General features: G+C 43.3%; 1 protein-coding gene across 2 annotated transcripts in view; it reads right to left on the bottom strand.

Annotated features, from left to right (window-relative positions):
- Positions 1-610: 610 nt before the first annotated feature.
- Positions 611-12,310, bottom strand: part of LOC310672479 (ketosamine-3-kinase-like) — a 31,485-nt gene continuing 19,785 nt past the window's right edge. The window contains exons 1-6 of one of the 2 annotated variants that reach the window (XM_083429704.1): positions 9,965-10,280; positions 8,686-8,837; positions 6,562-6,653; positions 5,616-5,698; positions 4,107-4,229; positions 611-3,061 (exon numbers count right to left, since the gene is read on the bottom strand). In XM_083429704.1, the coding sequence (XP_083285830.1) occupies positions 2,723-3,061; positions 4,107-4,229; positions 5,616-5,698; positions 6,562-6,653; positions 8,686-8,837; positions 9,965-10,105 (930 nt within the window). In that variant the 5' untranslated portion in view covers positions 10,106-10,280 and the 3' untranslated portion in view covers positions 611-2,722. Of the gene's footprint in view, positions 3,062-4,106; positions 4,230-5,615; positions 5,699-6,561; positions 6,654-8,685; positions 8,838-9,964; positions 10,281-12,310 lie in introns of those variants that run through there. The other variant, XM_083429705.1, reaches the window with a different exon arrangement.

The following is a 12,310-nucleotide window of genomic DNA, read 5'->3' as shown; positions in this document are numbered from 1 at the left end:
ATCCATCTGTATCAGGAGACAACAGTTGCGTAATTGCAGGTTAAAGTCAAACTGTTGGAAGGTTTATAGGGTCTATAGGTTTATTCAGTGCTATTTTTTTACTGTTATGTGACTGTGCCATCTTGGTTAACACTGTACAAGCAGAAACTGTTTTTCAAAATTTGCAGAACTTTTATATTCTATTGGTTCTTAATTGTTTCACAATATTTACAAGCAGAGGTGCTTGAAAGGTTTTGAAGGGAAGGTATCATTGTTTGTAATCTAGGCCACATATAGAGAACCTTGAGAGGTACAGGAAGCTTCTTCCAAGAAGACTTCGGTACAGAAAGCAGCAGCAAAGTCCAGCAAATGGGTCAGGGGAAGCTGAGTTTTTAAAGGACACAGAAGAGGGGCAAGAAACCTGCAATGTGGCAATGAATTACTTTGTAGCTTAACAAGCCAATTGCGGAAACACTGATTAACTTTATTGATGAAACAATATAGTATGCATTGCATATTTGTGAAGGTTGATTCACAATGTTTACACGATGCAAATATTTGGAGGTCATAATATTTTGTGTTTACCATTACAGATAGATAACAATAAATAAAAATCCAAAGAAAAGTAATCTGTCCAGAAAATATTTTATTCAACACAACCCAGAAAGATTACCAGTTACACTCACGAGCAATGCTTTGCTTTAAACCCAGATCAACCACAGATACTATTAGTAAAATTAAAAGTAGCACACACACAGCTGAATTTAATAAATAAGTTTATATCTGTTTGTTTTTAGTGTAAAATCAATTGAAAAATATCAGGAAACACTGTAGAGGAATGTTAAGTAAAAGCTAACAGAAAGAATTTAGTGTTTGACATGAGCATGCATTCTAGGAATCATGCCTCTCTCACCTGGTAATATTAGGCATAGTGTTTGTTCATATGTATAATTCCATCCTAATCCCATTATTACTAGACATATCCCAGGAGCTCTGGATCAGTTTGCAGAATTCACAAAATGCTGTAACTGAATAATTATGTAAGGAGAACATGAAACTGACATGCATAATGGCCACAAGAGGGAACCTATTTTCCAAATGCAATGTTAAGGAACTTCCAGTAAGAATCCAGGTACATGTATTCAGCATGAGTACCAGCAATGAACCAGAAAGGAACTGTGACAATACCTGCAGTGAACGTGTACCAGTCCAAATCACCAAACAAGAAGAATACTAGAATAAAATAAAGTAACTTATGCATGCTACTTTTACATATGCCTCTTCCTCCGCTTCCAATTTAACCCTGCATCACACACACAACCAACAAGAGGGCAGCTGCCACCTGGACAGAGAATTAAAGCAAGAAGTAAATTCTTTAATATCAGGTGTGGTAAATCACTGTCAGGCTGGTGAAAAAGCTGAATCGTGTAAGACAGAATTTTACTGGAATATTACTTTGAGGAGGATGTGCTGCAACAGCATTTTGGTTAGAATTAGTAGAATTTGGTTAGAATTTTTTCTGGCTAGGTTCTTGTGCCTTAACAACTGTAGGACACATAAAAGATCAAGCAAACTTTTCCCAGCAGGAAGATGCTGCATTGAGGAAAGACACACCATCTTTTTGCCTGTCATTTTACACTTAAATCATGAGAGCCCTTTTGGAAAAGGAGTTGGCAATCCAACACAAAAATGTGGTCCTAAAATGGAGAACAGCCTAAGTGTTATGGTGCCTTCCTCACAGTGTCACATTCCCAAACCATTGGGTAAGGGGAAACACTTTAATGAGAATGCATTTTTACTGCATTACTATCTGCTAGAAGGCATTTCACTTCATTTTACCAATTGTCAGGAGGAGCATAGGAAAGTTTTATGGAATGAATTAAAAGGCAGAGTGTCTAGCAAGCTGCCATAAGAAACTAAGTTTGAGATAGCTATATATGCCTATAAATGCACAGCTAGTTCACCGGGGACTAGAAACGCATTATAAATCAATAGATTATTCAGGGAGGCAAGATTATGCTGGCTAGCAATGGACCAGCTGGAGGCTGATAGATGAAACTTAATGGCATGGAAGCAGGTTTCTATAAACATGTGGTCCAATTGCTACAGATGTACTAAGACAAACTTGCAGTGCTAACTGGGGGGCTGGGGGGGGGACTATTGAAGCCACCTAGACTGCAACCCTCCTCTATCTTCCCACGTGGAATGAAGTCCCCAGAGACTCAATATATGCTTCCAATTCCAGTTCTATTTAGAACACAGGTGCTATATTCCTTTGGTATCTGCCACCAAAATACTAGGTTGAAAGCTAAGCAGGAGGACAAGAAAAATCTTTCCACTCACTAAGACTGTAAATTTTCCTTTGAATGTATATGTATGAACATAGCAAGTTGTTACCTGTTCTAATGCCCTGCTTGGATTTCTCCCTCTCTTTGGCATGAAAAAATTATTCCAAACTATTTGCACAGCAGGAATTTCCCCCTAGATCTATGGAACCACCTCAAAACAAGACCTCTTTCGTGCAAATCAAAGGTTTGTTACCTCCTTGGGCAGCTCTCTGATAAACTGCAAGAACAGGACACCAAACCTAGGGCACAGGATGACTTGGCCTTTAGCTGTGGAAAGAGGGTGTAAGCTCAGGTTCTATTACAGCATATACACATTAGCACAGCTGAAACCCTATGGGGTGTGTATACGTGTATATATTTTCCAAAACAGGGAAATAAAAGCTACAGGTATGAATTCAGTTGACCAAATTCCTCATTATATTGATAGATGAACCTCTGTACCCTCCGCCAAAATGATTCCAATGGTTCATATAGTGAAATAGCTGGTACAGCTTGAGCCGTTTATCAAACCCTGGTGCTTTGGGGATTTTGCTGTGGTAGGCAGAATAAAATGAACCACTGAAGCCACCAAACATCCCAGCAATTGCTAACTCATACTCAGAGTGACCATAGAAAGCTGCAGGGTCAAAGATAACTGGCCCAGAGTCATCTTCAGCTACATTTCCTCCCCACAGATCCCCATGTAGAAGAGCAGGAACTATTTCCATATCGCCAAACAAACTGGGCATCTTCAGCTGAAAAAGAAAGCAGGAGTTGCTAAAGTTAATTGTAAAGGGATGGGTTGTTCTAATTTGTGGCTTTAAGCACTAGACACATCAAATCCTGATACTGTATAGAGAAAAAGAGACAAACCTAGGGTGTGGACAACCTAGGTGTATAATAAAGGACCCCTGACCATTAGGTCCAGTTGTGACCGACTCTGGGGTTGCAGCGCTCATCTCGCTTTATTGGCCGAGGGAGCCGGCGTACAGCTTCCGGGTCATGTGGCCAGCATGACTAAGCCACTTCTGGCGAACCAGAGCAGCGCACGGGAACACTGTTTACCTTCCCGCCAGAGGTATTTATCTACTTGCACTTTGATGTGCTTTCGAACTGCTAGGCTGGCAGGAGCAGGGACCGAGCAACAGGAGCTCACCCCGTCACGGGGATTCGAACTGCCAACCTTCTGATCGGCAAGTCCTAGGTTCTGTGGTTTAACCTACAGCGCCACCTGCGTCCCCTAGGTGAATAGGATTCGATTTTAAAGTAACATGAACAGTAGGGGGCACATCACATCCAAAAATTAAGTTACAAGATTTTCCACAGTCTTGCTAGCATTTAAACCAGATACCTGAGGTACTACTTTATCAAAAGGCCTTAGAGAATATTTTTAAGCGTTTTGTATTTAAATTTTAAAAAATTCTCAGACATTCCTTCTCACATTATATAGCCACATATCAGTGTTTATTTCAATGAACAGAATGCTTATTTTAGTCTTTGTTTTTAAAATGTACTATTGTATATTCAAATAGCTCCTCCACTCCTTTCAAATATTATTTGGTCTTTTTCACATGAGGGCTCTTTAATGCTGCTACGGTATTGTTCTTCTACAATTAGTAGAGACCTCACAGAGATGTGGGTGAAAAGACTCATTTCCACTAGTTTATTAGGTTCTGGGGAGAAGAGGATCATGACATTTGCACAGACAGTGTAAGTATTACAGAAACTCTACACAATGAGAACAACCCCACTTCTACAAATGTGGCAATTCCCTCTATGGTCCCCATAGGACATTGTTACCTGGAGTTTTGCCCAAAGTTCTCTTGCTTCCCTGTCTCCAGAGTTCTTCTCAATCATGTCCATCTGAGGTTGAATTCGTTGCCTGGCAAAGAAAGTCACCCAATCCTGTTGCCAGTCATTCACCTAAACAAGCAAGTAGTCAAAGATTCAGCCAGTTTGCCTCTATGAGAAGATGCCTTGAAAAAGGCCCTCTGATCCAAAACACCCACCCACCCCACTCACACACGAAAACAAAGATCACCACAGCCAATCACAAACAAACAACCACACCCTAGGCTAACCCCAACTCTCTCACCACCAAAGGAACACAAATGAGCAGCACAAGCAACGCTGACACCAAACCCTACATACATTAAGCATAATAGAAACATCGCCACCCGACCCCACCCTCATCCATCTTCCCTCCCTCCACCCCCCCTTTTTCTTTTTTTTTCTTCTCCCCCTAATGTCTCAACAAATTAAACGGATTTGTAAAAATGTTACATGGAAAAAATACGAGGCATTACACTTACTTCTGTAAAACAAGAAAATCCTTAATTATACACACACACACACACACATATATATATATAAACATAGTAAAAGTAAAAGAAAAGAAAAGAAAAAGGCCCTCTGATGAAAAATGGAAATAAGACAAGCAATTCATAAACCAATTAAGCAATACCATTTGTATGGAGGCTCATCTAGAACTATTTACTTCTCTGGTGCAGAAACAGATTTAAATGGTTTGTGGATGAGACTTTCAGACTTTTACACACTTTACAAAAATATGAAATTATACACTTTTATATATAAAAAGAAGACTCTTGCTGTGTTAATTATCTATTAGCTACTGCTAACACAGGGACGCGGGTGGCGCTGTGGGTAAAAGCCTCAGCGCCTAGGGCTTGCCGATCGAAAGGTCGGCGGTTCGAATCCCCGCGGCGGGGTGCGCTCCCGTTGCTCAGTCCCAGCGCCTGCCAACCTAGCAGTTCGAAAGCACCCCCGGGGCAAGTAGATAAATAGGGACCGCTTACTAGCGGGAAGGTAAACGGCGTTCCGTGTGCGGCTCTGGCTCGCCAGAGCAGCGATGTCACGCTAGCCACGTGACCCGGAAGTGTCTCCGGACAGCGCTGGCCCCCGGCCTCTTGAGTGAGATGGGCGCACAACCCTAGAGTCTGTCAAGACTGGCCCGTACGGGCAGGGGTACCTTTACCTTTACCTTACTGCTAACACAAACTCTTGACGCTGCATAAGGCACAGCAGTTGTTTTCAGGGGCATTCACTGGTGCAGCTGTAAACACCAACATCTTCTGTTGTGTTAGCTGAAAGGTGAAGATTGGTTACTAATACCAAAAGTTATGACAGTAGCCCTGGAATCTTCATACCTAGTTACAGTTCTCTGAATTAATATTTAAAAGTCCTCCTATTCAAACATATTCAGCATTTCCCAATTAAAGGAAAATTAGAAGTGAACAAAAAAACTAAATGATTTCCTCAGTGTGGAAGAGCCATTAGTCCAGATCATACCTGTGGAAGATAGCCACAACATGTAACAGTGTGGAACCCGAATTTTTCCACAAACTGGACCCCAGTTTGTTCTTCGCCTTTACCTATTAAAACAGAGAGAAGTGGTGATTGTCCGTTCTGAACAGAATAACTTTCTAAAAATAGGAAACTTTATTATGCTATCATTTAAAAACCTCCATTCTAAATAGACTTGCTTGTATTATAACAGTGGTACCTTGGGTTAAGAACTTAATTCGTTCTGGAGTTCCGTTCTTAACCTGAAACTGTTCTTAACCTGAAGTACCACTTTAGCTAATGGGGCTTCCAGCTGCCGCAACACAATTTCTGTTCTCATCCTGAAGCAAAGTTCTTAACCCAAGGTACTATTTCTGGGTTAGCAGAGTCTGTAACCTAAAGCATCTGTGACCCAAGGTACCACTGTATTATTATTAATATTAATTATTATTATTTAATTTATATACCACCCTATACCCACAGGTCTCAGCTGCTACTAGCATGAGAACCATAAAGGTTGCTCCCCCAAATCTTAAAAACCTTAAAAACACATAGCTCTTACTAAGTTTCTATGTTTTCAGTTTTCAGCTACAACAAATTAAGTAAGATTCTGAGAAGTATGCAGTTGCTACTACTGGAGACAAAATCATGATCTGAACCAGGGGTGACAAACCTCAAGCCTGGGGGCCAAATGCAGCTGCCCAGTGATTTTTTTCCCCAAGGGGTACTCAAGGGTACGCAGCAGCAGCACCTATTTTTATTGTTTAAAAGTGTGACACTTACTGTAACAACTTCATGAGGAGCAATTTTCAGGGAGGGCTGACTTGCCCCAGCTTGTTGGCATTTTAATATCTCTTTATGCATGCAATGAAGAGTTTCTAGGGGTTCTGCTATAGAGTTAGAGCAAAACAGCTGGGGGCATTGGCAAGTCATGGACAGCTGGGTACTTTACCAACAGTGTTTGCATCTTTCTTCAGCTTCTCCCCAAGTTTTTGATTGTGAAGATGAAGATCAGCCAACTGTGTTCCAAGTTTTTCTGCATGTCTAGTGGTGTAAAAAAGAAACATTTACAAAGCAACAAAAATTTGATGGTTTCACCATGAAACAGCATCTGGGAGGGCACATGTTTTATCCAACCCCAATTTAAGAGGTACCTATCTCTAAAGGAGGGACGCGGGTGGCGCTGTGGGTTAAAGCCTCAGTGCTAGGGCTTGCCGATCGAAAGGTCGGCGGTTCGAATCCCCGCGGCGGGGTGCGCTCCCGCTGTTCGGTCCCAGCGCCTGCCATCCTAGCAGTTCGAAAGCACCCCTGGGTGCAAGTAGATAAATAGGGACCGCTTACTAGTGGGAAGGTAAACGGCGTTTCCGTGTGCGGCTCTGGCTCGCCAGAGCAGCGATGTCACGCTGGCCACGTGACCCGGAAGTGTCTTCGGACAGCGCTGGCCCTTGGCCTCTGAGTGAGATGGGCGCACAACCCTAGAGTCTGTCAAGACTGGCCCGTACGGGCAGGGGTACCTTTACCTTTATCTCTAAAGGACAAAAAGGAGGTTGTCTCATCCAGCACCTCAACACATTCACTGCATGCATTCAAGACACTATGATCCCTTATAACACTAAGCCTCAGTGTTGCATGTGATGGAAGCCCAAATATGGGGTTGTTTATCATACAGTGGCCTGTTAAGTTACCTTGGACTTTGGGCAAGGGGCTATGAAAACTCCAGGTTTGGAGTTCTTGAAAGAAGAAATATGTATTGCATCGATTAGCATAAACTGTTGACCTGTTGGAAACTCAGCCAACAATAGAGGAGGAATTTTGGTCCAGTGAGATGTCCCGTGATGACAAACTGATCTGGAGGATTTAGGTGCAATTTGGCTTTGAGTGTGTGTCTTTGAAGTAATATGGGTTCTATATCCAAACTGATAAATTTCTAACCAAACTGATTTGTTTGATTACAATAAAAATTGATTTATTGCATCAACTCTGAGTTTCCATTCCAAAATAAAAGATTAAAAGACTGTCAAGCTGTTACCAGCAGTCCAACAGAATCACCTACTGGGAAGGTTCGCAAGAAAATTATAATGGCACACTTTGACTGTAAATCTATGCATTCAAAGTCAGTAAGAACCTATACACAAGTAAATGCATACATAATTAATTAATATATTAACATTGAAATCTCACCAAATACAGTATATTAAAGAGCAAACACAGTAACTTGGAAAATGTTGTCTGTACCAAAGTTCATAAAGGAAGTTCAGTAAGAGCAGGGTAATTTACCTTCCCATCCATAGCTGTCAACTTTTCCCTTTTCTTGCGAGGAATCCTATTCAGAATAAGGGAACTTCTCTTTAAAAAAGGGAAATGTTGACAGCTATGCTCCCATCTCAGACAAAGTTATAGCTTCGTTATTTAGAGCAGAATGCAGCTCTCCAGGCTTTTCTGTTTGGCCCTATTTGGACTCTCCTGCCATGCACCTTCCCAGTCCACAACCGTCACGGGGCCTGCTCCACACTCTAATGTGCTTTTGCCTGGCTGCAAAGTCCTTGAACTGTGATAAGGCCCCTGGAAAAATGGAGAGGTGAGAAATGGTCCGCCTGGAAAAATGGAGAGGCGAGAAATGGTCTGAGTTTTGCATGCCTAGCACATAGCCTACGCCACAAACCTGAACGTCATATCCATGGTTCTACCCACTTTTGCTTTTGTCCCCGGTCACCACTGGCATTCAACCTCCGGAAAGTTGAGTACAATGGAATGCAGCCATCAGGCCGAAGGAGATACCCCAACCCCAATTTAGAATACATGGCAGCATGCTGGTTGCAGCTCAGACTGAAGCAAAGCAATAATAAATTTAACATTTTTTAATAAACACTTGGGTCTTCTTTCTCCTCTTTAGAAGTCCTCATAAAACACTTATGGGCCAAAATGTTACCCAACTTTAGTTCACATCATTGCATAAATGAATAGTAAATCTGATTAATTTGTCTTAACTTGTTTCCTTCAAGGTGGTTTACATGATACTGATTTTCCTCCTCGAATATGCAAGTAAATCGCAGCAAGAAATTGAGACACAGATTACCTGTTCAAACTCCTCATATCCAAATGCTCCATCACAAACAGAGTACCACCAGCTGGGAGATCGATAACTTTTATAGGTTTAGGAACTTTCACAGTTTTTGTTTGCAGGATAGCTGTTAAACTTGCCATTTCTCCATCAAACATTCTCCTTGCCTGTCAGATAAAATAGGGGATGGGGACTTCTGTAAACACTTTCACATACAAAACTTTCCAGCACATGTCAGATTTAAAAGAAAAATAATAATCTTAGGAGCCTGCATACACAGCACATTTGCCCCTTTCTGGGCACATCCGCCCTTCCAGCACTGAATCAGAGAACAATTCACAACACAGCAGCTATTATGTAGCAAACTGCCAAGCCATGTCTGCTCATTCCTTCGTTAACACTAGCTATCAAAACCTCTGCCAATCATGCCTCACAAGTGGCCATTTTCTAACAGGAGAGTTGGCATAAAAAGAATGCCTAGCACAAATCCTGTTACCTATGCAAGCTACTTTCCTAGCAGAAACAAGGCACCCTGCATGCAATCATGGGCACTCTCATTTACTATTTCACACGTTTCGTGGTGTGGACAAAACCGCAGCTTTTTAAATGGGCTCCTAAGGCCCTGCCTCAGATTAAAACCCTGCCAATATGTCCTGTTAGACAGGCACCCCCAAACTCGGCCCTCCAGATGTTTTCGGGCTACAACCCCCATCATCCCTAGCTAACAGGACCAGTGGTCAGGGGTGATGGGAATTGTAGCCCCAAAACATCTGGAGGGCCTAGTTTGGGGGTGCCTGTGTTAAGACACTTCCTCAAAAGTAAACCTCCACTTCGCTGCAGTGGCGGGGCCCACGAGATGGATGGCGAGAAAACCCCTCTCCAGCTCAGACTTTAGCAAGTTCGCCAACGAACACACAGCCAGAGGCACCACAACTCTGGCTCGTCCCCAGGCACTTTCTTTCTTTCTTTCGGCCGCGACACCATTGCTTTTAAACAGCTGCCTGCAGGGCAGGAGAAGTAAATCATGGACATAGCCTCGTCGTCGCGTCACTGTGACGGGTTACGAGCTCGCTCTGTGCATTTGCGCCTATGTCAGGCCACTTTGCAAAAAAAAAAAAAAAGACGCAAACAACATGGGAGTGCTATTCAGAAAAAGGGAAGTAAACAACAATTCGCCTTCTTGCAGCACGGCTTTTATTCGACCCTTTGCACTTCACTCCCCATCGCCCACATCCGCCTTCCCCACCGGGAATACTACCCGCCGGTGCTTTTCCCCTCCGGTTCTTTCCCCCACCTCTGCGCGGGAGTTGCTTTTCACGAAGACGCGCCCGTGATCGGTGTGGTAACTCTCGCCGTGGCTAATGCAGCCGCCCCCCGAGTGGCCCGTAGGCCGGAGCGCCGAAGTGCCCAGCTCGCGCCGCAGAGCCTCCTCCATCCCGCCGCAGAGCCCCGGGGAGAAAGAGGCCGGGCGCTAAGAGGCAGCTCGCCCCTCCCGCCGAACCGCAGGCCCCGCCCCCTCCGGAGGCCTCCGTGCTCTTCGCCGCCCGCTGAAATGGCGGGATGCAGCAAGCGCCCGCCAGGGGAGAGAGCGCGCCTCTTGGCAGGGCGGCGCCTGCGAAAGGGTGGGTCACTGCCTTTGAGGGAAAATTCCTCCCCTTTTCTTCTGGTTCACGCGTGTCGTGTGGGGAGGACGTATTTTAAAGGAGTGGCTTGGTTGCTATTTGAGGTCTGCGCTTATCTCCGCACTGGTTCTGGATAAATATGTAGAACTATAAAGCGCATGTGGATATATTTTTTATTTTAATTGGAAGATCATATGTATGTGTGCCTCAGTCAAACCCACCATTAAATGGACTCAGGGGTGCCATCTTGAATAAAATATTTGGGGAGGGGCAGGTAAACCTCGCCCTGCATAATAGATCATAAGTCTCAGCCCATGCACACCAAATGCATAGCAATGCCCATCAGCAGATGTGGGGCTCAAATATTTTATTGTGGGGGGGGGGACAAGGGACCTTGGACTCTAGGAGTTGGTTTGGGGGGAAATGGAGTTGCAGGCCAATTGGGGAAATGGAGTTGTAGGCCAAATTTGAACCAAAATGGTGATTCAGTACAGTTGCAAACTTGCACAGGTAGCCCTCGTAGATGCTGTTGTGTACCCGTTGGCTTGCCAGTGAGTTAAGAGATGCTGTGCGGCCTGCACTCTGCTAGTAGGGGGGTATTTGTCAAGCCTTAGGGCTGCTATACGTCTAGGATGTAGTGATATTTGGGGGGGATTTCTGGAAGGCGGCGGTTTGTCCTGGAGTGTGTAGGGGTGTTTGGATTTTTACTTCTTGAAATTTGGCAACCCTATTAAGCCCAACATTCTAACTCCTCTGCCTTACACTTAAATACACATACACACAACACTATTCATTGCTGTGTTGAGCTTCAGACTAATATTTGGAATACAGTCCAACCCTGTCTTTTTTTCTACCCTAATGAGGATGTCTTTCTAGGACACAGTGACATTCCAGGGACATCCCTAGTGGTCAACTTTCTGTTTAATTAAGGTTTATTTCTGTAGAGCAGCTGGCTTCCTGGGCTGGAATTATTTGGTGAGTCATCAGTTAATACATACATACCAAAATAAAAAAGGACAGCAGCTGTGTACTGGCTGACAATATCTACCAGAAAAGAGAAGGTAATTGGTATGTGCTGCCTTTCATTTGCTAGGTTTAGATGTATAAATGGAAAATATCTCTTATCTTTTTCTACTGGAAGCACCACTATAAGTGCATGTTCATGTCTCTGGGTAGGTTGAAGGTTAGTTCAGGAAGGATGCAAGCATTTTTACAAGCCATCTCCCCAAGTTGCTAGTTTCCTGTGCACAGAGAACATTCAAACATAAAATCCCCCATCTCTTTTCTAAATTGTACAGTGACATACCCTTTAGTAATGTATAAATCATTCTTCCGACCAATGAGATGTTAAAGATCAGTGATTCAGCTAGTTTCTGAGAAAAGATAGTCTTGCGAAACGAAAAAGCACAACAATAACAACAAAAAAATACTGTTTGTATGTTGTGCCTTCATGTTATTCTTCTCTGCCTGGATGTGGATCTTTCTTTCCAAGTCTTCTTCTCCTCAGTCCGTGTCATGCCTGTTGACAGCACTATTTACCTTACTGATAAGGGACACAGGGTAGCTTCATAGGTTATTTTTTCTTTTCCTTTGCTCTTAGCATTTGTCCCATTGCCAAGTCTTGCTGCTTCTCTTTTATAAATACGCCGATTCTCTTCGGTCCCCTCTAGCTCATGCTAGATTATTTCATGCCCTTACTATTGCCAGTTTCTCTTCTCTAGCCTTCCTCTTTCATTCTTCAATTCTTACCTCTATCCAAAATTCGACTTCCAAATGTATCCATCTCTATTGTATTAAACAGCCGCTTCAAACCACTTCTGACTTCTCATACTTATCTGCTGCTATGTGTGCTCTGTTCTTAACTTGAAAATCTACCCACCACTTTGACCACACCAAGCTCTTGACCCTGGCTTTTCCTTAAATCTCCACCTATGACCACTGCTTCTCCAACTCCACCAATCTCATCCAACCAAAGGTCTCATGCTTCTTTCAATTACATGCCCATTCTTCCTTGCTGC

The sequence above is a fragment of the Podarcis tiliguerta genome, assembly GCF_965153285.1.
Source record: "Podarcis tiliguerta genome assembly, chromosome: 2".
NCBI classification, from domain to species: domain Eukaryota; kingdom Metazoa; phylum Chordata; class Lepidosauria; order Squamata; family Lacertidae; genus Podarcis; species Podarcis tiliguerta.
The sequence above is the reverse complement of the archived record's forward strand: the minus strand, read 5'-3'. Positions and strand labels throughout refer to the sequence as shown.